Source organism: Anser brachyrhynchus, assembly GCF_964034855.1.
Source record: "Anser brachyrhynchus genome assembly, chromosome: 27".
NCBI classification, from domain to species: domain Eukaryota; kingdom Metazoa; phylum Chordata; class Aves; order Anseriformes; family Anatidae; genus Anser; species Anser brachyrhynchus.
The window spans coordinates 1019980-1043372 of record NC_137720.1 but is presented as its reverse complement, the minus strand read 5'-3'; the positions used below and the strand labels follow the sequence as shown (position 1 = coordinate 1043372).

The 23393-nt window shown below is 48.0% G+C and overlaps 1 protein-coding gene across 1 annotated transcript in view; it reads left to right on the top strand.

The window, feature by feature from the left end:
• LOC308183394 (uncharacterized protein) overlaps positions 1–15386 on the top strand; it is a 199899-nt gene extending 184513 nt beyond the window's left edge. The window contains exons 7-11 of the mRNA XM_080569411.1: positions 1051–1278; positions 2449–2600; positions 3139–3185; positions 3696–11740; positions 15256–15386. Coding sequence (XP_080425537.1) covers positions 1051–1165 — 115 coding nt within the window. The 3' untranslated portion in view covers positions 1166–1278; positions 2449–2600; positions 3139–3185; positions 3696–11740; positions 15256–15386. The remainder of the gene's footprint in view (positions 1–1050; positions 1279–2448; positions 2601–3138; positions 3186–3695; positions 11741–15255) is intronic.
• Positions 15387–23393: the final 8007 nt, after the last annotated feature.

Here is a 23393-nt window from a genome sequence, read left to right as displayed (position 1 = left end):
TAGTGGCCGGGCAGTCGGAGCTCCCCGGATGAAACGGGCTTCAGAAATTCAACGCGTGATCATCGCCAGCCCTCCCTCGTGTAAATACTAACAGGGCTTTGGCTTTCATCTGCCGTGCCTGAGTCGTGAGGCAGTCAGGAGCTAATACCTGATTAAACAATACTCAGCACAGAGAGGCTCATTATGTGGAAAGGAAAGGAGGGATACCTGTGGTTGTCTCTGCAGTTTGACTGCATTTTAAAGAACCTGTGGAAGAGGAGGGGCTGGAGAAAGTGTTTTCATACTTGAAAAATGATCAAACTTTGATAACTTCAAGCCAGCTCAAGCAGTAGACAGGCAGCTCAGACAAACGTATAAAATATCAAAAGACATGGAATGGCAAGCAGTGCCTGAGAGCTCCAAATATAGCTTTCTGCAACATAATTCATTCCTGAAGCAGAAAGGAGAAACTTCTGTAACGCGTTGTGCCACAGCCTTGTTTCTACACATGCAACGAGACAAACCGGGGACTGCAGAGACCTGGGCTTCACTCCGTAAGTGGTCAAATGTGAAAAAGCACAAATTAAGTGCATGCATAATATGTTAACAGTGGATATGCTCAACATGATAAAACATTGTAGTTTGCTGAAGAAAGAAAAAAAAAAAACAACCCCAAAATGTGGACTTTGAAATTACAACACAGAAATGCTGTATGTAGAACTGAGCTCTTGATGTTTCTCGTATAAGGTGTTTAATCATTTTATTTGCATTTACAATTAGAATCTAATAGATTTATAGTGCTTTCTGATGAGCAGGATGCCACCACTCCTACAACAGCAGCGTGCAGCAGAGAGGCTCCCAGCAGTCACAGACTCTGTAAAACTTCTCCTCTCCCGAGGCAGGCAGAAGACGGAGGCCTGACTCCTATCTCCCCCGAAGCCCATGCTCAGTGGAATCTGAGTCCTATTGACCTCAATTACTTAAAAAATAAATAAATCAGCAGAACCTGAGAATGTGCTCACAGCTCCCTGTGCCCTTACAGGTCCTGCTCTTTTTTTCTTTTTTTCTCAGCTTGGACTTTGGCCCCACAGAAGGGCCCCGGGGAGCGCTGAGTGATGCCCAGACCCCTTGCTGCCCCTTTTGGATGAAATTTGCCTCTCTGACGGTGCTGATTGCAACTCATTAGCAGCCAGGGCAGGCAGCAGCATTAGCGATTTCCCAGGCAGAGGGAAGAGCTTTTGCAGGGTCCAACAGCAGCAGGAGGAGCAAAGAACTGGATAGAGGACCAGATACCCTACGGTATGACAATTATACATTTGACTTTTCTGGAATTACCAGCTAATTTATTCCGTCTGACTTGGGCAATTCTTTTCAATAAGCTGTAAATATTACTAATTCATCTGGCTTTCTGTATCATTAAACAGGAGAAGGTCTCTGGATAAGCAAGTGGGTGTAGTAAAAATCCGATTATTAGTTAATGCTAATTAATGTCCACTTAAACTAATTATTAACTGGGTTTAATAACTTGTAATACTGATCTCACTAAATAACCAGAAATTATTGCAGGGAATGCTCAGCCGAGAACTCAATTAACCATGTGTTGCATAGGTCTTCCATGTGCATAGCATGGCAGTATCCTATATGCTGGTCATAAACAGCACTTCTTTGCTAATTATTATCTGTATAACTGTTATTAAATCGAAATTAAAGGTTTAATTAGACTGTTTAAAACACTGCAATGTATCGCTAGCCAAGAGGCAAAATGTAATGAAGACAGTTTCTCAGTGGTTTGCTTGGGAAGAGCACCAGTCCCGTAAGGACAGGGCAAACCTCTCCTTCAGCGCCGGGTCCTGTCGTTGGCTGCCCCTAGGGCTCACCCCCCCTTAGAGAAGGTTTTCAGAAGCGTAGATAGGCCAGACAGGACTGAGCCCGTATTTCTGGAGTAGCCTGGACATTTCAAACCTGGTGCCCAAGCACCAAAGCATCTGTTCTGTAACATACCCAGTCTGGACTTCATGCCCGCGAGATTATTTCACAGGAGCCATTAGGAGCATGTAACAGGGAATTAGGGAGCTTTCATCAGAAAGCTTCTACAGTGATCATTTCTCATTCTACTGGTTTGATTGTTAAATATACAAATTATGTGAAGATAAAAAAAATCATTAAAATGCAATTATTTCAGCAATGTAAGTTTATGGCTATATAAGTACATTAAAAGACCAACTTTGTAGGTCTTTATGTGCTTAATAAAACTGAATAATTTGCTAAAATAATCTTTGGTGGCAGTAGCAAGTAAATTTTGTATTTCCATTTGACTTGAAGCATATTCCAGGTATAGTAAAAAAAGATTACTGCATTTTAAACCATATGTCCCCATATTGGGTGTGAAGAACAACAGTGCTGGTGCAGGAAAAAAAAAAAAAAGAAAGAGAGAATGACGTGTGCATAATCTCTTCTTCTGCATACCAGTATTGCAGGTTGAAACTGTTGCCAGTGGAAAGTTGTTCAGCCAAAGATGGAGAAGGGCAGGAAAGCCCCGAAGCACACCTTGTCATCAGGTTGTTTGCAGCACTTCCTGCCTTCGCCCTTCCACATCGCTGAGACACGTGAGATGCGAACAGGTGAGCAGTGGTCTTAGGAGGCTGAGAGCAGCACTGCTGATGGGAGCTGTTGTCTGTGCCATCCAAACCGATGGAAATGATCGGGTCCATGTAATGTCGACAAAAGCTTGTGATTGTTTTTAAAGTAAAAAGAAGAAAGAAATCATAACTCTTGCCCTTACTGCGTGAGGCAGAAGCATGTGGCAAAAGGAAAAGTGCAAAAAAGATGTTTTCATTTCTCCATGCAGCATTTTCAGAGAAGTTGGCTGGAAAATTTCATTAGCTGTTAATCATTTAACAAGCAGTGTGGCATTTCCAAGTCAAATGTAACCCAGGATAAATAAATACATTGTGGTGAGACTACAGCTTTGTGTTCATCCTTGTATGAAAGGCAATTATAAAGCATTCACATTGCCTCAATCTATAAAACCTGCAATTCACCACTGTTAATAGAGATTACAGTGTGTTCCCTGGTCATATTTTAGAGAGCAACACCAATCCTGGTATTTATTTCTGCATACCAATGTGGGTGTAAATATGAGGATCTGTCTCTTTGCAGCCAACTGGAGGAGGAAGAGACAAATGGAAAGTGATGGAAAAGTGGAGGTACGTTAGTGCAGTAAGAAAAAACATGCAAGGACCCATACTCCTCTTTAAATTGAAATGGGATAAAAATCTGCACAATCAAACCTTCCTCTTTGCTTTTTCTCAATGTGCTGACTGAGAAATGGACAGTTCGGATCCCCTCCCGAAGCCCCCGTGCTAAGCGGCACTTCCTCAGCACCTGGCCTTACTCCTCATTTTAATCCTTTTTTCATCCTCCTTCTCCCAGGATGAAAGAGGAGAAAAAGTTCTCTGATCAGATTCATTTGTTACGAGTAGAAGTTGCTCAGATACGGCCCTATTTTCCAGAAAGTGGTTTCCCCTGCGAACATGTGTCTCAATGTCAGTACAGCCATTAAAAGGCCTTGTAGCACAATAGAAAGCATTCATTGCGAAATCCAAATGCTCATTAAAATACTGAAAGGTGCTTAACAATCTGTAATGGTGCTTCTCGCACTCCTCTGCCAGTTTCAGCTCTTATTTTGACTTCTCTCTGTCCTTGTTCCTCTGCAGTGAGACAGCTCAGGACGTTTTACCACCGCCTGCATTACGTTGTGATGGCAGATGTTGAACGTGGCCAAAGCTGATGTTGGGGGCTGCCTGAGAGTGAACAGGGGTGAAGGTACCCAAAAACACTGGGATGTTTGTCCCCTTCAGGAGATGTTCTTTCTTTTCCATTCCCCATTCAGCACTCTTTTTCCCCACCCAGCTCATCTTTGACTTCATTTTGTTTATATAGTAATGAAGCCAATAAGGCACAGTGCTGAGATGATATATCGAATGTCCCCATCGTTAGGGATTAGAGGACTTTATGGTAAAGCAGATTATTACTTAAATATCAGCATGTTTGTGGTTGAATAATTGCTATACCTGAAATCCTTTTCAATCAGCAGCTTGTGCTGAAAATGTCATGCATCATAAAGAGAGGTTTTGAACCTGGCTCTTTTGCTGCTGTCCCTGGAGACGGTACAAGGAATCAATAATAAATTTAAGACCTGGCAGGTTTCAGGCTGCTTGAGCTCCTGAAATCAGAAACCCCCATTACCTGAGACACAAAACTGTAAGAATAAGCAAACGCCAATGAAAATGTTTCCACATTCATTTCACTTGAGGATAAAAGGCACAAAAGGCTGAGATTAATGTCCCACTTCTCGCATCCACCCTTGCAGGTATATAGGAGGTGCAGACTGAAAGAAACCTTTGCAAATTATGATTATTCTGGCTTGTCTGCGGAAGATAAACGTGCTTGGTACAAAAACAGTTCGAGCGGCTGGCAGACAGGCTGTCAGACGAGGGCTGGCAGAAATGAAAAGCAGAGGGGTTGTGCTTTCCAAACGCTTTAGAAAGGACTAGGCACCTCAAAAGCCATATTTCCAAGTGCTCAGGAGCTCAGGCAGGTATTAGATATATATTTAGCTCCATCTTCATAAGTAGACTGACATTTTATGCAGGGAATCTCGTTAAGCTTGAGGAAACGAGACCAAGTACATGTACTTGAGCACACAGAAACACTGAAGCAGTTGTGCTTAAAGGCACAAGAGGATCCGTGTGTGTGTGCGTCAAGGTATGGCTCCAAATAGAAGAGAGATTTATCAGGTATGACTGTTTAACAGAAAGGAGGAGAAAAATGAGAGAGACGCTTAAGATTGGGGATCAATATAATTCTCTGAGAAGAAGTATGCGGGTCTATGCACGTGACAGTAAATGGGAGCTGTCAGCCAGGAAAGCACAGCCTGTTTGTTTCAGCAGGTACCCATTTTCTGCTCCTTTTTATTTTCCTTTATGCTATTCGTGGTCTCTGAAGCCTGGTAGACGATCATTCAAAGCTTTTTTTCTTTTCTTAACTGGGACAACTGAATTCTTAATACATCCCCATTAGCTCTCCCGCGGGTGCCTCCGGTCCTTTCCCTCCCCGCTGGGGGTCTGGGCAGCTCCATCGGCCGGGGCTGTGCATCCTGCAAGGGGCCTTTGCTCCGTGGCCATCATTATTCCAGAGGAGCGTTCCTCCTCGGGTGCCCAGTCCGTGGGCGTGCTGAGGCCATACCCTACCTCAGCTAACCCTCCTCTGTGGTCGCTGGCCAAGGAAGGGACCCTGTTTTAAAGACTGCCTGCCTTTCGTTCTGCTGTCCTCTCGAGAGAAGTGCTGTGCTGGGCACAGGATGCCTTGTCATCAGGTACTGGAAACGGCTGCGACCAGGAGCTTCTCCACTCGCGTCCTCCCCAGAGGACAGTGGTTTCAGTGCATCCCTGGAGCTCACCCAGGGATGTCAGAGAAACGTCTTAACCACTTTAAGCTATTTTAAGAATAAAGGGAAAAACCAGGAGCTACAAGTTACTAATGCAACTCATCCAGGCTGTAACCTTGCTGGTTAAAGCCAAGGTTGCAGCATGCAAACACCAGGAGCCCGTTCAGCATTGCTGGGAGCTGTTTCCTATTCCTCTCTTCCTCTTACTGATTTATATTATTGCTGAGGAACGAAGTGTTAAAAGTAAATCAATAAATTGCAGCGAGGCTGTCTGTGGCCAGCAGCAGCTCTTTGTCACGTTGCAGCGTAGGGGCACGCAGCAGCCCAGGACTAGCTGCCGCGCGTGCCAAGCTGCCGGCGCGATGCTGGAGCCGTGCACTGCTGGAGATTTGCAGTGCTGGAGCCGTGTGGTGCTGGAGCTGCAGCTTCTGCTTCATCTGAAACCCACGGCCATGTGCACGCTGCGCTGCAGACAGCAGAAAAGATCTGAAGGCATCTGGAGTGGTGCTTCCAAAAATAGCTTATTGACATTAACAGGCCAGATCAAAGCAGGAAGGGCTGGAAAACAGCCCAGATGAAAGAACACGTAAAAGGTAGAGTGAAATAAGGTTGGTCGGGGAAGGACGAGTGGGCAGGCAGATGGGAGCTCACCGAACACAAGGCGTTGGTACAGGGACTGCTTCGGCTGCAGGGAGCAAAATACAAGCCCAGGAGAGGTGAGGCAAAGGCTTCTGAGGATGCCTTTGGCTGGGAGACAGGCTTCTCTGTGAGCCCACAGTGTATTTACTGCTGCTGCCTACCTGCTGCTTTCCAAGGGTGGGGACAGAAAGTCATTTGGCAAAAATGAGTCAGTAATTTCTTCTTGGAGCCCATTTAACTCATAGTTCAAAGGCTGCTGCAGCCCAGCTCTCCAGAGTGAGAGGTGCCCAGTGGCAGCATGGGCACCTTGGGAGCTCCCCCAGCATCCTCGCAGTCATCCCGGTACCCTCCAGGGTTCCTCTCACTGCTTTTCTTACCTTGTAGCACTGAGAAAATGACCTCTAGTGCTTGACTCTACAAATTCTGCAAGGGTGTTGGGATCCTAGGGGCTGTGGAAATTACACAATGGTTGAAAGCTTGCTCTTGCCTCTCCTTCTCCAAAATTCCTGTCCTTTTTAAACCCACAGCAAAACAATTTAAATAGATCAAGACTTGCTTCCAGCATAGCTTGCAGTGTGACTTTCCCCAAAATAGAGGACGTTGCTTCAAAATACATTATGCCGTGTCATTTGTTCAGATTCTTTTCCATTGACAGACGTCAGCCTAGACAGATAGCCCTCCCTGCTCCATCCGCTGGCATCAATCTGCGTTGAAGTCGGTGCTGCACGCAGCGGCGCAGCCGAGGCTCTGACCTTCACCTTGCAGCACCACGGAGGCATCGACACCCAAGCACTCTGATTGCATCTGAGGAAGGCAAAAGTCACCTTCGTTTCAGAAGTATGGAAAGGTAAGGACAGAGAGGTTAACAGGATTGCTGGCAACCTGTTCAGCAGCAGAAATTGGCACAGGTAGGATGCTCGGACACACGGACACAGCACTCAGACCTGCATCCCCCCTGTGTGAACTCAGCCCTGGGCACTGACGCTGTGGGTCCAGCCCAGAGCTGACCGTGGCGCGTTGCAGGAGACAGACATTTCCTGCCTTCGTGTACAGATCTGAGTATCTCGTTCTTGGGAGTTAAATGCTGTTCAGGCCAAGCTATTGTTGACTCCTTCCACCCAGCACGGTTTTCATTTCTGTCCTCCCTGATTACTTGAATTTGACAGCTCTTATTCATCCTGTCTCTGTGGCCAGAAACCTTGGCATCTAGCTCAGTGCTTTTTCTCCAGAGGATGGTATTAATTAGACACTAAACCTGTCTCCACGAGACTGTCTCAGGAAATCTTCCCAGCCGGTGACCTGTGCTGGACCTGGTGTGCGATGACCTCGGCAGCTTAGATGCGCCCGCTGCTCGCGTGATGGCCGGGGACAGACCAGACCACGCTGCCAGGTTGCTGCAGCCAGCGCTGTCCCTCCTGCCCCGGGTGCAGCACCAGGGTGGCCAGAGACATCAGCAGGTATGGGGTTTGCAGACTTCTCAGAACAAGAGCAGGTGCTGGTACTGGCCAAGCCCGATGACGCTGCTCCCCTGTTTGTCTGTGTTCGGACGCAGGCTGAGCCCCAGCGGGTGGTGTAACCAAGCCAACACGGAGCATGCAGCAATCCCTGGGCCCCAGAGCTGGTTGTTCAGCTTCCCCAGCCCTGGCTGAATTCAGCCCTTGGTCTGATGCATTGCAGCCTTCTTGAGAATTACAAATTTAAATGGAGTTTAAGACTTAGCGATCTCATGATAATGAATGCTTACATGTATTTTCAAGCAACTTTTGTATTCCTTTCAATTAATTACAAGCATCCAACAGTTTAGCTATACCATGCTCAAATCCCACAGTTATTTTCACCTTTAAAAAAAAAAACTCAAGGAAGGCTGTGAAAATATTTTCATTTCTAACAACGTTTCTTTGATATTTCAGCTCTTTGCATCTGTAAGTCAAAAAGAAATGCTGAGCTATGTTCATCTCACTGTATTGCTTGAGAGGAGAGCTTCGTTTTATACACAAGTATTTTGTTAAATGTACCAAAAAAGAGGCAATCCAAAGCCTTATCTCATTTGAATCATGGTCCATTGTCCTTTGTTACAGGGAGCAAAACCATAGTCTGAGTTGGTGGCTAATACAATAGCAAGTAAAAGGAAGGAGGGGAGAGAGGTACAAAAGAGCAAATGGGTTGTCAGAGATGCGGTCCTGTTTCTGCCTCATGTAGTAACAAACTTGATGCATCCCGCAGCGCTCAGTTAAGATCATAAGGGACATTGCGGCAGAAATCACAAGGAATGAGGGCCAGCTGGGGAACAGGCATCAAGAACTGTATAAGAATGAAGAATTTTCATTTCCAATTTCATAACTGTCATAAAAATAGAATATGTACAGACATCTGAGGGACTTAGGGTGGTCTTATTGCTTACCACAGGCAAACAAAGAGATTATTCCATATAACAAGATTCAGCTTGGGATGTCTGCCTGTTTTGTTTTGGAAATGTTCAGAATTTTTACCCAGCAGAGTACTTTAGCCTTTTGTAGTTGGTGCATTTGTAAAATCAATTGACTACATTTCACAAGGCAAACACTGGTTTTTTTTTCGATTTGTTTGCAGGTTTTCCTCAGTTCTTAGAAACCTAAATGCGTGCAGGCTTCTATTTTTTGGTGGTGGCTGTATACACATGCACACCCATACTGCTCTGTGCAGAGGCTATTGCAGGTACTGGGTGTTCATGTCTGGAAGCAGAACACATCTTTAAGCAGCAGAGCTTGTGAAGGCACACCAAGAAAACAGTCTGATCTAATCAGTTCACATGGCATCAACTTTTTGTGTTGTTTAATATCTCCCTGAGAGGCTTGCCCCTCATAAGGCTCAACAAGTCTTGGAAATATAAAGACAAAGCCCTCTCTTTCCTCCAACAAGATGTTGCTGCTATTTAAGGTCTATTATCCTCCCTCTGCTCACACATTGCTACCATTAGTGTTATAAATGGGCTGGGCCTACAGAGAAGAGAAGAGACCCCCAGGGTAGCAATTACTAGAACTGAATTGTCTGATGCAAAAGGCAGCATTACCCTGGTGTAATTTGATCATAAAATAAATTGCATTGCCCATAAACTTGCTGAATGGTAGAGTTTCCCCCACAGTTGTTTCCATGCATTTAGAGCCAGAAGTACTGCAGGGAAATAGCCCAGCTCTGGCCTGCTGTGGCCACAGCGGTACCGAGGCTCCAAGGAAAACTGTCACAGAATATGAACAAATGAATATTCATAATGAGATTAAACTCATTGTTGACTTGGTGCCAGTGCTAATCTTCCCCAAACAGGCCTGGGTGAAAATCCTGTGGAAAAACGTACCCGTAGACTAGAGCACAACTCCTGAGTCTCCTGCGTGAAGGTTTTGCCACCTGTTGGGTGCTGGGGCTGCTGTCTGGGAGCCCCCAGACCTGCAGAAGGTGCCCGTGAGCCAGAGAGGAGCAGAGCATCCCAGTGGTCCAGCCCAGCAGCCCCGGCCACTTGCCCCCACCCGCCTGGCGAGGAACCACCGCGGCACTGGAAGCGTCAGCTTGTTGGGGTCTCTGTTGGCCAGGTGGGCAACGGGTTTGATTACAGGGCTCCTTCCAGGCAGGTAAGTAACAGGCAAGCAGACCTCTCCGTAACGTGATTCTGGAGCTGTTTTATTACCTCAGCAGGTTTGAAGCAGGTCAGTGTTTGCATGGGAAACACTCAGGGAGAAAGCAGTAAGAAGTGTTGCTTGTTCACCAGAGCACTGATAGTGAAGCAATGTCCCATTTGATGCTAGGAGACACAGCTATATTTTGGATTAAACTGAAACTCCTATTTTTTGTCGTTGTCAGAAATTCCTATGCATAAAATATGTGCAGGCCAGGCAGGAAGCAGGGCAGGTGCTGTGCAGAATGCAGTGCTCTTCCCTTCTTGGCTTCTCTGGCTGTGTATTGCTACAGATGACATCCGTGAGGATGCTAAGTGCACCTTCAGTACGCTGCTGCACGGTGATCAGATACCGAGGCAGTAAACAGTAGGGAATAGAGCAGGATAACTGCTGTAAAACATGCGGCTCTTCAGTGCAAGGCTGGGCTTGCTGTATTTTGTATCATAGCATCTCTCTGGGTTTTTTCTGTGCTCTCCTGCACCACTCCCTGCCTCCTTCCCTGGGGTGGGACCGGGGGCCTGTTTGTGGGCACCGCTCCTCCCATGTTGAAGCCAGGCTCAGCAGTGTGCTGGGAGACATGGAAAGGGACAAGAAGTTGGATTTGTTTCCTATCTAGGGCATTTGACAATTGAATCAAATTGCTAACATTTTAAAAATATATTTTACATGCCAATTCCCATTGTGGGGACAACAGCCTCTGACAATTTCTGTTTATGGCCTCTAGATCTATGTTAAAAGAAGGATGCCTGCACTCGCTTGATTGAAAAAAACAAAACAGAGGAAGAGGTCACAGCAGGAGCAGTGATGAGGAATTTACTCTCAGACATGCAGCGGAGCTGTAAGTCTGACCACATAACAGCCCCATTTCTTGGAAGCAATATGAAAAATCACATAATGCAGCAGCAGAGAGAAAATCACAGTCCACAGAGAGATGTAAATCCAAGAAGAGTTTGATCTTGATACCACTCGATGGTGAGATTTTTAAGTAAAAGCAGTCATTGTTGATGAAGTTTTGCTGCAAGCCATGAAAAAGGAGGGTCAAGAGCTTGCCAGGAGAAGATATCATCATGAATAAATAAATAAACCTGAGTGAAGCCAAGAGATCTAAAGCATCTGAAATTTCCGTAGCACTGATCACAGAGCTTCACTGCCGTGTGCTTGATCTGCCAGTATAAGCTTAAAATGAGAACAGCCTACAAACTGGAGAATACGCATTTGCCTAAAAAACTATGTCATGCATTTGAAAAGATCACACATTTTAATTACAAATGTCTATAGCTTTACAAATGTCTATAGCTTTACAGAGTAGGTAGAACTCTTGTACTGAGCTTTTATTGTAGAATACCCAAGAGTTAATGCCCCAAATGCCCACTGCGTTAGCTTGGTGGCTTGAATGTTAAAAGTAGGAAATCCACCCCCTTCTGCCTGATGCAGGCTCTTGGTGATGCTGTTTTCGGTGCTAGATGTTTGTGCTGAGTGCCCGGGGACTGGAAGGGTCGCTGGGGTTCCCGGGCTGCTGGCAAGGCTGTTCCCATCAGGACAGATGGCCAAGGCTCTCCTCTGCTGAGAAGGAAGGGCTGTCCCTGCGACGGAGAGGAACAGATCTGACTGGCAGAGAAAAGGAAAGGAAAGTAGGGGAGAAGCTAATTATTAGGAGCGGTGTTTTCTGCCACTTCTCCATGGTGTTGCCCCTCTTCCTGGCTTGTCTCTGCTCTCATCGCACTCTGCCGAGGTGCCCGTGCTGGCAGACGTCAGCGTGGCCAGGCGGCAGAATGGCTCGTTTGAGTGAGAACACCAATAAACTGCCAGGTTTAACATGAATCTATTTGTAACGCAGCAGTGAAGGAAGTTGAAAGGGAATCCAGCTACCATCCCATAGTTGCCAGAAAGGTCTTTTTTTTTCCTTCTTTCTAGGTATTCCAGGTTGAGCGTGGGGACCAGAAACCAGAGGTGCACATCCCTCCCATGCACAGCCCCTGGCTTGCAGCACCACTTTCTCTTCCCGAGCTGCGACTTTCCCTGACAGGTATTGGATATTACACAATGTTTAATTTTCTGCTTTCTCATCTTTAAAAAGCTGGTAGTTTGGGAGATTTGGAAGCACAAACTTTGTATTTTTTGAGGTTTATTCATTACTATTTTACAAACACCCAGCTGCAGGTATCGTTTGGTGCTGTAATGCAATGCACAGTTACCGTATCCATGAGCAAACTGAGCAATGTGTGGAATAAGCAATTTCACACAGAATGCACATACACTGCACATTTGATAACAGACAGGTTGTTTGCTACAGATCCAGGCTAAAAGCTCCCATGTTGTACCACTTGCCCCTCTTCTGACAGTTGAGCTACACAAACATCCCATCTGTTGCTGTGTAATTATACCTCGAAGCAGACATTTTTCATAGTTTTGTGAATGTTTTCTACATCGAACTGAAAGCCCTCTATTTCAGCAATTAGCTTGAACCACTTAGTTTCTTTTATAATGCCAGCCTACACCTTCAAAGTGCCAGGCCATGAGCTGATGGCAAATCAAGCTGCAATAAATTAGAGAGACATGTAGCTTAAATAAGAAGCAGAATGGCAAGAGGGATCTTAGCTGGGAATACAGCAAAAGCCCCAGTCCTGACTAGCTTTTCCTGTGGTTTTCTCCGACAGAAGTGCCTGTGCTTATCACTTCCCAGAATCAGGTATTGTCGTGACCCCATTTTACAACATGTGCTAAATTACCAAATGTTTTTTCCCGGTGATTTGTCCAATTTTTCTCAGAAATGGCAGCACAATATCCAGGGAGTGTCTCCAGCCACACAGTGCTGAGCTATGGGTCTCAGCTCTCATCACTTGCAGCCTTGTGGCCGTCACGGAGAGGAAACCTCCAGGAGGAAGGCAACGTTCTGCTGGGAACCAGGGAGAGCCTGTGAGGCCACCAGAGGTTGCCACAGGAGGACAGGAAGGCTGCAGGAAAGCAGTGCTTCGATAATTCGAAGGTCCTTTGGTGACAGACTAACTCCCTAGGGCTATGGGGAGATATGTGAGAGCTAGAGAGATGATTTGGGGAAAAATTTCATCATTTATATAACCAACACTCCCTTCAGTGGGTGCAATAGTATGTCTCCATTCCCATATCTGTTTATTTGTCACAAATTTAATAAATCATTAGGATTAATAAATTCACTCAGAAGTTACGTCCAGGTTAGCCACATGATAAAATAAATGGTATTGGAAATCCAATTAGAAACAAAGATACAATAATTATATAAGAACATAATCCCATCTTTGCAGAAGCAGGACAGGTGCAGAATTTCAAACCTCTTTGCCATGGTAAACCATTAGATTACATGCAGTCAAATGGGATTTGCAGCTGTAAATTCGTGCATTCATACTTATCCTAAGGTAGTGGTGGAATAGCGATTGCTCAAGACAAGCCCAAAGATAAACATGCTTTTGGGGTCACAGGCAGGAGACCTGAGCTTATTAAAGCATGCTCTAATGCTTTTCAAGTTATTTTCCTTTTTGTGGTACACTGTGTACGGCATGAATTCAGAGGCTTAGAAATTCTGTTATTTTTATAAAGATGCTACTAAATCTGTTGACCCTGAACAGGTACTGCAAGCAGAGATTTTAAAAAAAAATGTAAGAGAGAAAAAAACTGAAAAGGTTTCAGATCTTTGAAAATAGATCATGGAAAAACTTCTAAGAGCTGAGTGTCTTATCTGTCGCAGGCCTGTGTATAATAAGCCCTGACACTGAGCACACCTCACTTGCCTGCTGGAAATGCTGCTGTGCCTTGGGGAGCTGGGCGGAGGTGGCACGTGGGTGCTGCACGAGGCAGCTTACGTCCACGTGTGGCCATGAGATTTCTCTGCATGGGGTCTTTGGGTGCATGGAGCAGGCAGGCTGAGGGGGCCGCCCCGGGCACACTGCGCCTGGAGCTGCTGCTGGCACAGGACGAGTTTTTGGGCAGCTTCAACAACGGGCTGCAGCCACCCGCTGTGCCATCTGGTGAGACCTCGGCAGCAGCCAGGTGAAAGAGTTGTTGGCTGTGGTCTGGCTTCAGTGAAGGAACTGGGAGAAGCCACTGCATGCTCTTTACAGGGCTGGCAGGATGCTCTGTATTTTTTCTACAGTGGTTTTGACCCAAAAATATCTGCGCCTTCTTTTTCTCCAACTTTTACATGCTTTCTTCTGAGGTTGAGGAAATGCAATACAGTATTTTGCCGCAGGTTGCAATCACAATGACAGGAAAATAACCGGGAGCAGCTGGCTTTTGTAGTGCCAGCAGGCAGTGGTTTGCCTTGTCTGCCCGGCAGCTGAGAGGCAGGCCCCGAGCGCAGCCCGGGCCCACGCGCAGCTACTCCACAAGAAAAGAGCGGGCTCGCTGCAGCGTTATTACCTCCTGGTCCTTCATGCCAATTTTCTGATTAATAACATCCCACGCCACTTGATGCACTATTGATTCTGAATTCAATAAGAACTGGCGGCTGCTGGCAAGGCCATTTCATTTTTCCCCAGAAAAGCAAGGGAGCAGCGTGGGGCCGTCCCTCTGCAGCTGGGCTCCGGCGGCAGCACCACGGCGGCTCCTGAGCACCCTTGGGCACCCTTGGGCCCCACTGCCCCGGGTGCTGCTCCCAGGTGGCCCCGCACCAAGGGGAAGCCCTTGCTTGGTGCCTCGGGGACCCAAGCGCGGGGATTTTGCCCCAGAAAGCAGCACAGCACTGTGGACCTTTCCTGTGCCAACCAGAACAGTTGTCTCCTGAGTTCTGAAAGCAGAATGAGAACAAGGTGGGGTTGTTTGTTTATTTCTTCTTTCCATGGAACCTGGCTTTTCAGTTTCTTTTCAGAACACAGCGTCAAAGCTTTTCCCATAAAGATAGTTTGTGGGTGTTTTTAGACTCCAGTAAATCTAATGCCAAGAAAGAGAAATTGCTGGTTTCCTCCATCCCCGCTGCAATGAGACTCATTTGTGGAGAGGCAAAGGGAAAGGTATGAGAGAGGCCGAGGCACTTCAGTGGGCTGTAGGGAATAGGAAACCCGACCAATAAACAAAAGCTGCTCAGTCCTACTAACAACCTAGGAAGGGAAGGCAATAATGTAACAGTGAGCAGAAGGCAGCTCAGAAAGAGTGGAGAAGCCAAGAAATACCGAGCTTTGATCCAGAGAGAATATTTCAACAAACACGCAATGCTTTGCAAATATTCACTGCTTGCAGTAGCCAAAACACACGGCAAGGGAGGGGTGAGGAGCACATCCCCGCCACGCCTGGGTGGGCAGCAGGAAGGGTTGGTGGGCTTGCAGAAAGAGAGCACAGGTCTTCTGGCTCGTCACACAAGGACAGGCGTCCTTTTCAAAGTCAAAACTTGAGCTAAACACAGCTTGCCACAGGATCTGTCTCCAGTGGCACCTCTGAACTACAGCAAGGCAGCTCCGCAAAGTGTTATCTCTACAACATGCACCTGAGCAGGGGAGAATATGAGGCATTTGCTTCTTATAACAGGGACAGGAAACAGCAAAGTGTTTTTTTTTTTTTTCCTGTTTGTGGCAGAGAGCTGCATTCACTTAGGATTTTCCAACAGCAACAAAGCAACAGTCGGGGGAGAGAGAGACGGGACTCAAAGCACTGCTGTGGGTGAACCCAAAGCTCCGAGTGTCCTGCACAGCGAGGATGGATGTGGCCCAGCTGTGCCCTCTTTTGCCTGGTTACACGGGTGGGAAGCAGCAGACCCATCCCTGCCCACGTATTTCACTGGGGATGTGAGGGCTTCACCCCACACACCCTGCACCAAGCAACACACTGGGGGCAAGGAGCATTGGGGCACAAGCATGTACAGGTCTGGTGAGCTGGGAATTAATACGAAAACAAGGAATGAACATGCAAACAAGAAAGGAGTATGCAGCCTGTTAAGCAGTGGCCTCTGTCGGGGAAATGTTTGGGATAGGAACTGTCCTGCTGGGAGCAGCCTGGGCACCAGCCTCACAAGCATCCTCTAAGAGAAGAGAGCGAGAGGTTGTCTGTCAGCTCTGCTGAGACCTTCACATTTTCATCTTAATGGGACATGGTGCTTGACAGATTGAGCTCCGCTGAGCAGCTCGTTGTAAATTCAAATGCAGGCTCTGGGGTTTATCTGAGCCACTGAGCCTATTTTCTTCCCTTGTTTGCTGGCGGAGCAGGCTCAGCCCCGCGTGATGACTGCGTTTTGTCAGCATCGTTCTCCTGCGCAGCGGGCTCAAATCCCCCGCGGCCCCGCGCCAGCCTGCAGCCCGCCCTGCAGCGCTGCTCCGAGCTGCCAGGCTGAGCAGGGCAGGGCCGGGGGCAGCACATGCACACAGTCCTGTGCACGTGGACATTCACGCACACACGCGTGTAACGGGCACTTGGGGTCTGCCAGCGCTGGGAAGAAAGCGAGCAGGCCAAAAGGGGCAGCCGCTGGCAGGCAGAGCTGGGGATGCTTGGGTGTGCAAGCACCTGGATATGCAGCGGTGTCTTGCTCGTGCTCGAAACACTGAAAGCTGCCTGGAGAAATTACTAGAAACTACTGGAAAATGTGCAGCAGGGGAAGAACCCAGGCAGGAGATAAGACTGTAGGGAACCTAATTGGCATTTCTGCCTGTGCCGTCTCCGAGTCTGTTTGTTCTGAGCCTGCAAAAGGCCCCACAGGTCATAGATTCTTTTCTTTCCTTCTCCCAATCTCATTAAAACTAGTCCCAGCTTTCTGAGCACAAAAGACACATCAGTTCTTCCAAAAATTTGAACGGAAAAAGGCAATTGTCTTTTACTGGTTGGAAACGCAATTCTGCCTGTGGTTAGATTTTTACCAAATCCAACAGAGAGGGGCACGATGCTTTTCTTTTAGATGTGTTCTGCCTTGCAATAACCAGACCAAAAATACAAATTTTACTGCCTTATTTATTGGTCCTGATTTTCAGCAATCTCTGAGGTATGAATTATGTAGAAGATGCATAGCAAATGAGTTGAAGCACAGGCGGATCCTCACCCAGCCAGAGCAGCCGCAGTGCCTGAGCCTCCAGCCCCCTCCATGCGGAGCATCCCCGCAAGCAGCTCCTGGGCCCCTGTTGTCCACGAGCATCTCGCTGGTGACCTGGGAGCTTTCTGAAACGCAAGAAAACTCAGAGGGCAAAGCGGGGGGGGGATAACTTCCATGACCCTCTGTGCAGATGTAGCTGCTAAAAGCCAGAGCTCAGAGAGCTGGGAGTCTTATCAGTGCTCAGCAGTGAGGATCGTTCCTGATGGGCTCGGATGTGAAGCCAGGTCAGGTATTCCACTCGTGCCTTAGGATCAGGAGCTCTGGATCTTCCCTGGCACGTGCTGTTTCACTTGGTGCCATCAGAGCTCCGTGCTCCAAGCAGGTAAAGCTTCCGTCAGCACCCGCACCCTGCTGGCCGTGTCGCGTGCCCAAAGCCAAACATGACCCCGTGATATAGCTCCAAGCACAAAAATGAGGGCATGGCTTCTCACCTAAAAAATAAATGCTTGTTTGTGACTCGGAGCCTGGAAGCTGAGTGTCTTCCTTGGATTGCCACCAGGTCTCATGGTAGTTGGCATCTTTTACTTGCTTTCAGTTTTAAACCCAAAGTTCTATCATTTTTTGTAAATCCACATTTAATGTTGCATTTGTATGTGCCAGGGGGTAAGGGAAAGGTTTTATTGCTTGCATTATTTATGAATGGTATAATTTCAGGGTATCTGTATTAAAATAAGGTTCCAACTGGAAAATAATAATAAACAAGATAAGCATGTATATTTGTTTCATAAATCCGTAGAACCTGATTAACAATGATGCTCACGATGTTTGCTTCATCATTAACAGACTTCCTGTATCTGTATCACAGCACCGAATGCTTTGATGCATTAAAACTGTGCCGTGCAAAGCTGTTCGGTTTACACTGAACTCTGTACAGGAGAGTATGCTTCATTTTATGGGGTTGCTTTAAAATATATATATGTTGGGTTTTTTTTGTCTATGAATTTTTGAGCTCATTAACAATACAGGAGACTGAAACTTCACTGTATTCTGCCAACACAGCTGCTGGCTCCCAACACCATGACTAATGCTTTCTGTTTACTCCTCAGGTTTTCTTACAGGATTTGTCGCTGTTACAACTAGCTGCTTGCTGGGAGTGCTTTCTAACAAACCCCTGCCCCTTTTCTTGATGCGAGTCGAGTCAGGTCTGCTCTGGAATGCATTTCTTGAAGTGCCAGCAGCTGACAGACCACTGGGCAGTGCAGCAGCCAGAAAATAGAGTTCTCTATCAACTTGCCAATGGTGTTTGGTAACAAATAGCGACTTCCAAACTAAAGCCTGAAGGTTAAGGGCAGGCAAGGACATTTTCTTGGGCACAGTTAATGAACTGCCAACCCCCTTTGGGTCTCCTTTCTGTACTGAGTGCTCACAATTGATTTCCCGGAGAACAGGATTAGTCAGGCAGGAGGGGACAGAGGCTGCGAGGTCTGGAGCTTCCTGGGAGCCCGCGTGGGGGAGCGGTGATGTTCTGCATCTTGCAGAAAGCTCCTGCCAGGGCCCCGCCGCGGAACTGCAGCTCACTGCTGGCACTCAGCGGAGTCGCTAAATCCTGCGTGGTGCTGGGCAAGAGCCTGAGGAGACAGCAGGCTCCTGGGTGGCTGCCGGTGGGGGCTGCTCACAGAAAGAAGAAAGAATTTCAGATAAGAAAAATAAAAGGATGTCAGGAAATTCATATGCAGCTCTTCCTTAGCGAAACAGCAAGTGTGTCTCCCTTGCAGTGAGACTCTCCATATGGCTCCTCCACAAGTGATATTGAGAATTTTCTGCTGAAAAAATAAGCCCTGGAGGTGAAAACTTCAAAGGGGCTGAACTCTGAATCCAGCAAGAGCCTTATGCACATCCAGGAGCTGAGAAGAGCAAGTGTTGATAAAGGACTTCAAAACCTCGCCAAGCCTCTGATCAGGTTTCTCCTGCAGCTCAGCTGCGGTGGGAGACGAGGCTCTGGCCAGCTTTAGGAATACCAGCACCAGAGGGGACCAAATGCAAATCAAACCTTTTGAAATCACACAAACACATGGTGTGACACGAGCTGAAGGGGACAACGGCAGAAGTGGCCGGCACGCTGGCACGGGGCAGGTCAAAGCGGGAGGTGTGGGCTCGCCAGCCCTGGAGCCCTGCAGGTGCAGGCTTTGCGGGGTGTTCAGGGCTCCAAATCGGGCAGGAGGTTTGTGAGAGATCCGCTTTCTTGTGGTCTGCGTGAAGAAACTGCCTTTCAAGCTCTCGATGGAAGATGCTAGGTGTGAGGCACCCAAACTGTCTGCTGGAGAGCTCGGTGCGCTGGCGGGCGGCACCTGGGAGCTGCAGGGGCTCGGCTTCTGCAAAAGGCCGCTTCCACTTGGCCAGTACATGGGAACCTCGGGGATTTGGAGCTGCTGCTCTCTCCACGAGGCAGAGGACCCGTGTGAGGCCGTGTCCAGCAGTCGCTCAGCCTCGGCTGCCCCTGGGACCTGGGGGCTCGCTGCCGCGGGCAGCGCACGGCGCGGTGCAGCTCTGCTCGTGGTGCTCCCCCTGGAAAATTGCATTGCCGTACTGCTGGCACGGGAAAGAAATAGGAGTTTTCTTGCTGCAAGCCACAGAAAGCAGGCTTCGTTCAGTTCCTGAATAATTTAGAATACAAGCCTTTGATTAATTTCATGAGAAAAAGGAAACAAAGTTAGCTATAACTATAGGCCATTCAAAGTATGGATTGCCAGCAAAAATGTGCAAAGCGCTGTCATGAGAGGATTAATTACGTAGATTAAATATTTTATAAGTTAAATAATGTGTATTTTTTGGAGACAAAATGGAATGTCATTTTTTCCCCCAAGACAGGGAAAGTAGCTGTATTCACTTCCATTTAGCCCACAGAGCAACACAGACTCCAGTGACAGAGGAGGATGGATCAGGGCGGTAATTCCCATCTGGCACCAAATCTATATTCTGAGCAGCGTTTCGTCTTCTCCCTGAGAGCACAGCTCTAAGCTTTCAAGTCTCTGTCAGTCGTGAGGCTCTTTTGGGGCTAGAAGAAAAGGGTCCTGGTAATTGTTCTCCTGCCTATTATATTCTTCCAAGGTCTAGGAGGAAAATGGACTGCGTAGGGTGCTTTTAATTATTGTGTTATTGTCCTGAAGGATAATGGCTGAGCCTTTCAAACTATCTGCCTTTTTTCTGCGTACCAAAGAAGACCTGGAGCCAGTGTCTGGCTCTGAGGTGCCCAGCCCACCTCCGAGCAGCCGTTCGCTCGGCTCCCCGGCACCGGGGGCTCGCCGCAGGCAGCCTCACACGGAGGCACTGCTGGAGGTGAGGATGCAGACGGGGTGCGGGGGGTGCACAGACCACCCATGTCTGGCCCTGTGGGCCCCCCCATGAGCCCCAGCCCCGAGGCAGGGCCAGCCCCAGAGCCTCAGCCGGGACCTGCCCTGCTCTGCGGGGGGCTCACCAGGCTGCCGAGCTTGGGCCGTGGGCATTGATCGCTGCTGAACAGTCAGATTTGGGGCAAGCAGGGGTGAAACCCCGCAAAATGTTGGGCAGGAACAGGTTAAAACGGTGAACACCTTTCGTAATGGCCAGAAGGCTCACAGCTGCTGGCAGTGAGCCTCCAATTGGGCTTTAAGGAGGCAGTGGGAGCTGAGTGGGTTTGGTGGTTTCACCTGCTGCCCCAGAGGGGATAAAGATGCAGCAGGGGCAGCCCTGGGCAGGTGTTGGAGAGAGGATGGTGGAAGGGGGCTTGCTGCCTGCCTGGTGTGTGAGTAGTCTTTTTTCTGTATTTCTATTACTTGGTGCAGTTTCCTGAGGGTTTTCTCATGTTCTTCTACCTATTCCATTTGGCAGGGGATGTGTTTGGGAGCTGGTGTATGTGAGCGGTGCTTTGTGTCTGTGGTGCCCCTGTTAGTTCGAGGGGCTGCTTTGTAGTCGGTCAGAGGTGTGCTTGGTTTAGCACGTGGAACTGCCCATACCGAAGGAATGGAAGGAATGGGATGCTTGCATCATGATTCCCTCTGCTGGGAGGGAACGTTTGTTAGTACAGGGGCATCCAAGAATTAAATAATCAGTTAGCACTGGAATCTCTCTGCTGTGAAAACAAGAGGGGGAAGCTCCTCCTGTGGTTGCAATCCAAGCACAACTCAAGTCTGAGGCTCTGCGCAGATGTGTTGGGAAAGGTTATTCTGCTAATTAGCTTGCCCTACCTTGCTGGGCAGGGCAGAGGGGAGAAGGATCCTCATTAGGTAAATGAGGAGCTAATGCATAGAAAAACTAAAGGCTGTTCACGACAGCAAACCTAGATCAGAGGCAAAACATCCTCCAGCCTTCCCGTCTCCCTGCTCTACAGGGCTGGTTTGCTGCCCCCCATGCGCACAGCCTGAAGAAAACCTTCCTCGCTTTCCCCTGCTCCTTTTCCATCTCTCTGGCTGCTGTGGTGCCAACACAGCAGCCTCTGCGACGAGCTCCTGAGCTCTGCCTCGACACCAGCCTGGGCTGAGTGCAGGCCGTGAGCCTGTCCCGGGCTGGCCTGGGACATCCGCAGTCCTGCCTGGTGCTGGGGCTCCTGGCTTTTATGGCTCTGGTTGCGTAGTAACGTATCTCCTGATCTGAGAAGGGTTACGCTCTGCTGCAGTTATCGTTTCCTCCCTTTGTTTTGATTCTAGGATGGAAATATTTCCATCCCAACCTGAACATTAATCTTTGTGTTGGTATTTATTGCTTGATTCATGTCTGAAACATGACAGCTATTACATTTTCTTCTTATCAAAAGTCTTTCACTTCCCAAAGGCTAAAAAAGATGAACAGACGCCCCCCATGCCTGTATAATGTTCTCCATTTGGAGCTGGTGTGCGGGCTGACAGCACAGGAGGAAATCACCCCTGTGAGGCAGAGGAGATGGAGCCCAGCGATGAGCCTGTGCAGAGATGTGCTCGCTGCCTCTCTTTATGCTAATCTGTAGGAATTAAAGCGTGGTATCTTCTGCTTTAAGTGGAACAAGGAACGCTGCTACAGAATGGCAATGCAGTCCTGGGTACCTCTGTGAGCCTTTCATCTTCAAGTATTTCTTCTCAATCTTGAAAAATAATTTGCGTTTGTGCTCTAAGTGCTGAAACAGAAGGTAGGGCTTAGTTTTATAGAAGGCAATTGTACTGAGATTAGTTCAAAATGTGCTATGCCGGAGCTCCTGATGGAGCAGTGAGGAGTTTTTCCATGCTGCCGGGCAGACTGGGGAAGCCTGGTTTGTGGGCAGCCTTCTCAGGCAGCCAGACAGCCTGCTGTTTTCTGCATCTTTCACATCAAAGGTTTTCCTGTCCTACTACTGCCTGCTTCGTGCCCGTGGGTCCTTGTGCCTCCCCAGCAGGTGCCGGCACAGCACGCACCCCTTCCCCATCCCTCCCCTCCTGCTGGTCTCTGCAGGAACTTCTGCAAGGTGCGGAGCCCTCATCGGGTGCTGCGGCTGCCCCCGAGCTGCTAGGGGCTGTGGGGGCAGTGGGCAGCACCCACCCACCCAGCCGGGGCTCGGGGATGGGTGGGCTCAGCAGCACTGCCCCAGCCCGTGTTCCCTTTGTGCTGCCTTCCCCTTCAGAAAAGGGAGTTAGAGGCAATTTGCTCCAGAAAATTACAATTATGTTGTTGATTGGGTAAAAATGAGCTGCGTTGCTAAACCTTACAACCCTGAGTGGTTTTTTTCCTTACACATACCCTATTATACGGATATTTGAGACCAACCCCAAGGTTTGCTGCTTTTACGTTTGCCCTGCAATCTTTCATGCCAGGTGACTTTTCATTTCCAAATTCCTTTCCACATTAAACACAGACCCGCACGCTCTGTCCCATTTTTCTTTAAAATAAATCATAAGTCCATGCCAGAAGTGACTCGAGGTGTTCCTCAGAATTTGTAAACAGTGTGAAGGTCTTGAGGGAAGTGTCACAAAGCGTTGGGCTGCACGTATTAAGGAGCTGCTTGGCTGTGCTGGTGTGTTCCTGGGTGCTGCCTGCAGCATGCGGACCTGTACGGGGGTTTGGAGCCCAGCTGGGGGCTCCTGCAAGCATGGGGGGAGACCGGTGGGTCGGTAACTGGGGGGAGCTCTGTGGCTGCACGGGTTGAGCTGCAAAACCTCGGGGACCCAGGATGTTCTCACACCCTGCAAACACGCTGAGGCTGGAGCACTGCTGCTGTGATGAGCACTCGTGGAAACGTGGCAGCCTGGAAAGCATCATGCTTTAACATGTTTTCTAAGCCTAAATATTCTAAATGCCATTTTCCCTAAAGGAAGCCAATTTTTCTCCTGTTTAAACGCTTCTCACATGTGTATTTTTGTGCACAAGAAGGACAAAGCAACCAGGCAGCTATTAGTTATTAAAAAAAAAAAATCCTGCAAAACAAGTGAGTGCATGTTTTTCTGCAAACTCCACTATGCTGTAATTTATGAAGTGTCTTTTCCTGGCTCTGCAGGGAAATGGTCCTTTATTTGAGACACTTTCCAGTGTCCCTAGATGAAACACTGGTCGCAGAAGACAGCGAGCCACCCGCTAGGAGATGCCTGGATAGGTTTTAGCACATTTTCCCTAATCTCTAGGCCTAACGACTTGTTTTCCTAGGCCATCGGCTGGACTCCAGCCATCGCTATAATTAGCAGTGTTAACAGAGGAGCAGAGGATTTTGTAGCCACACCAC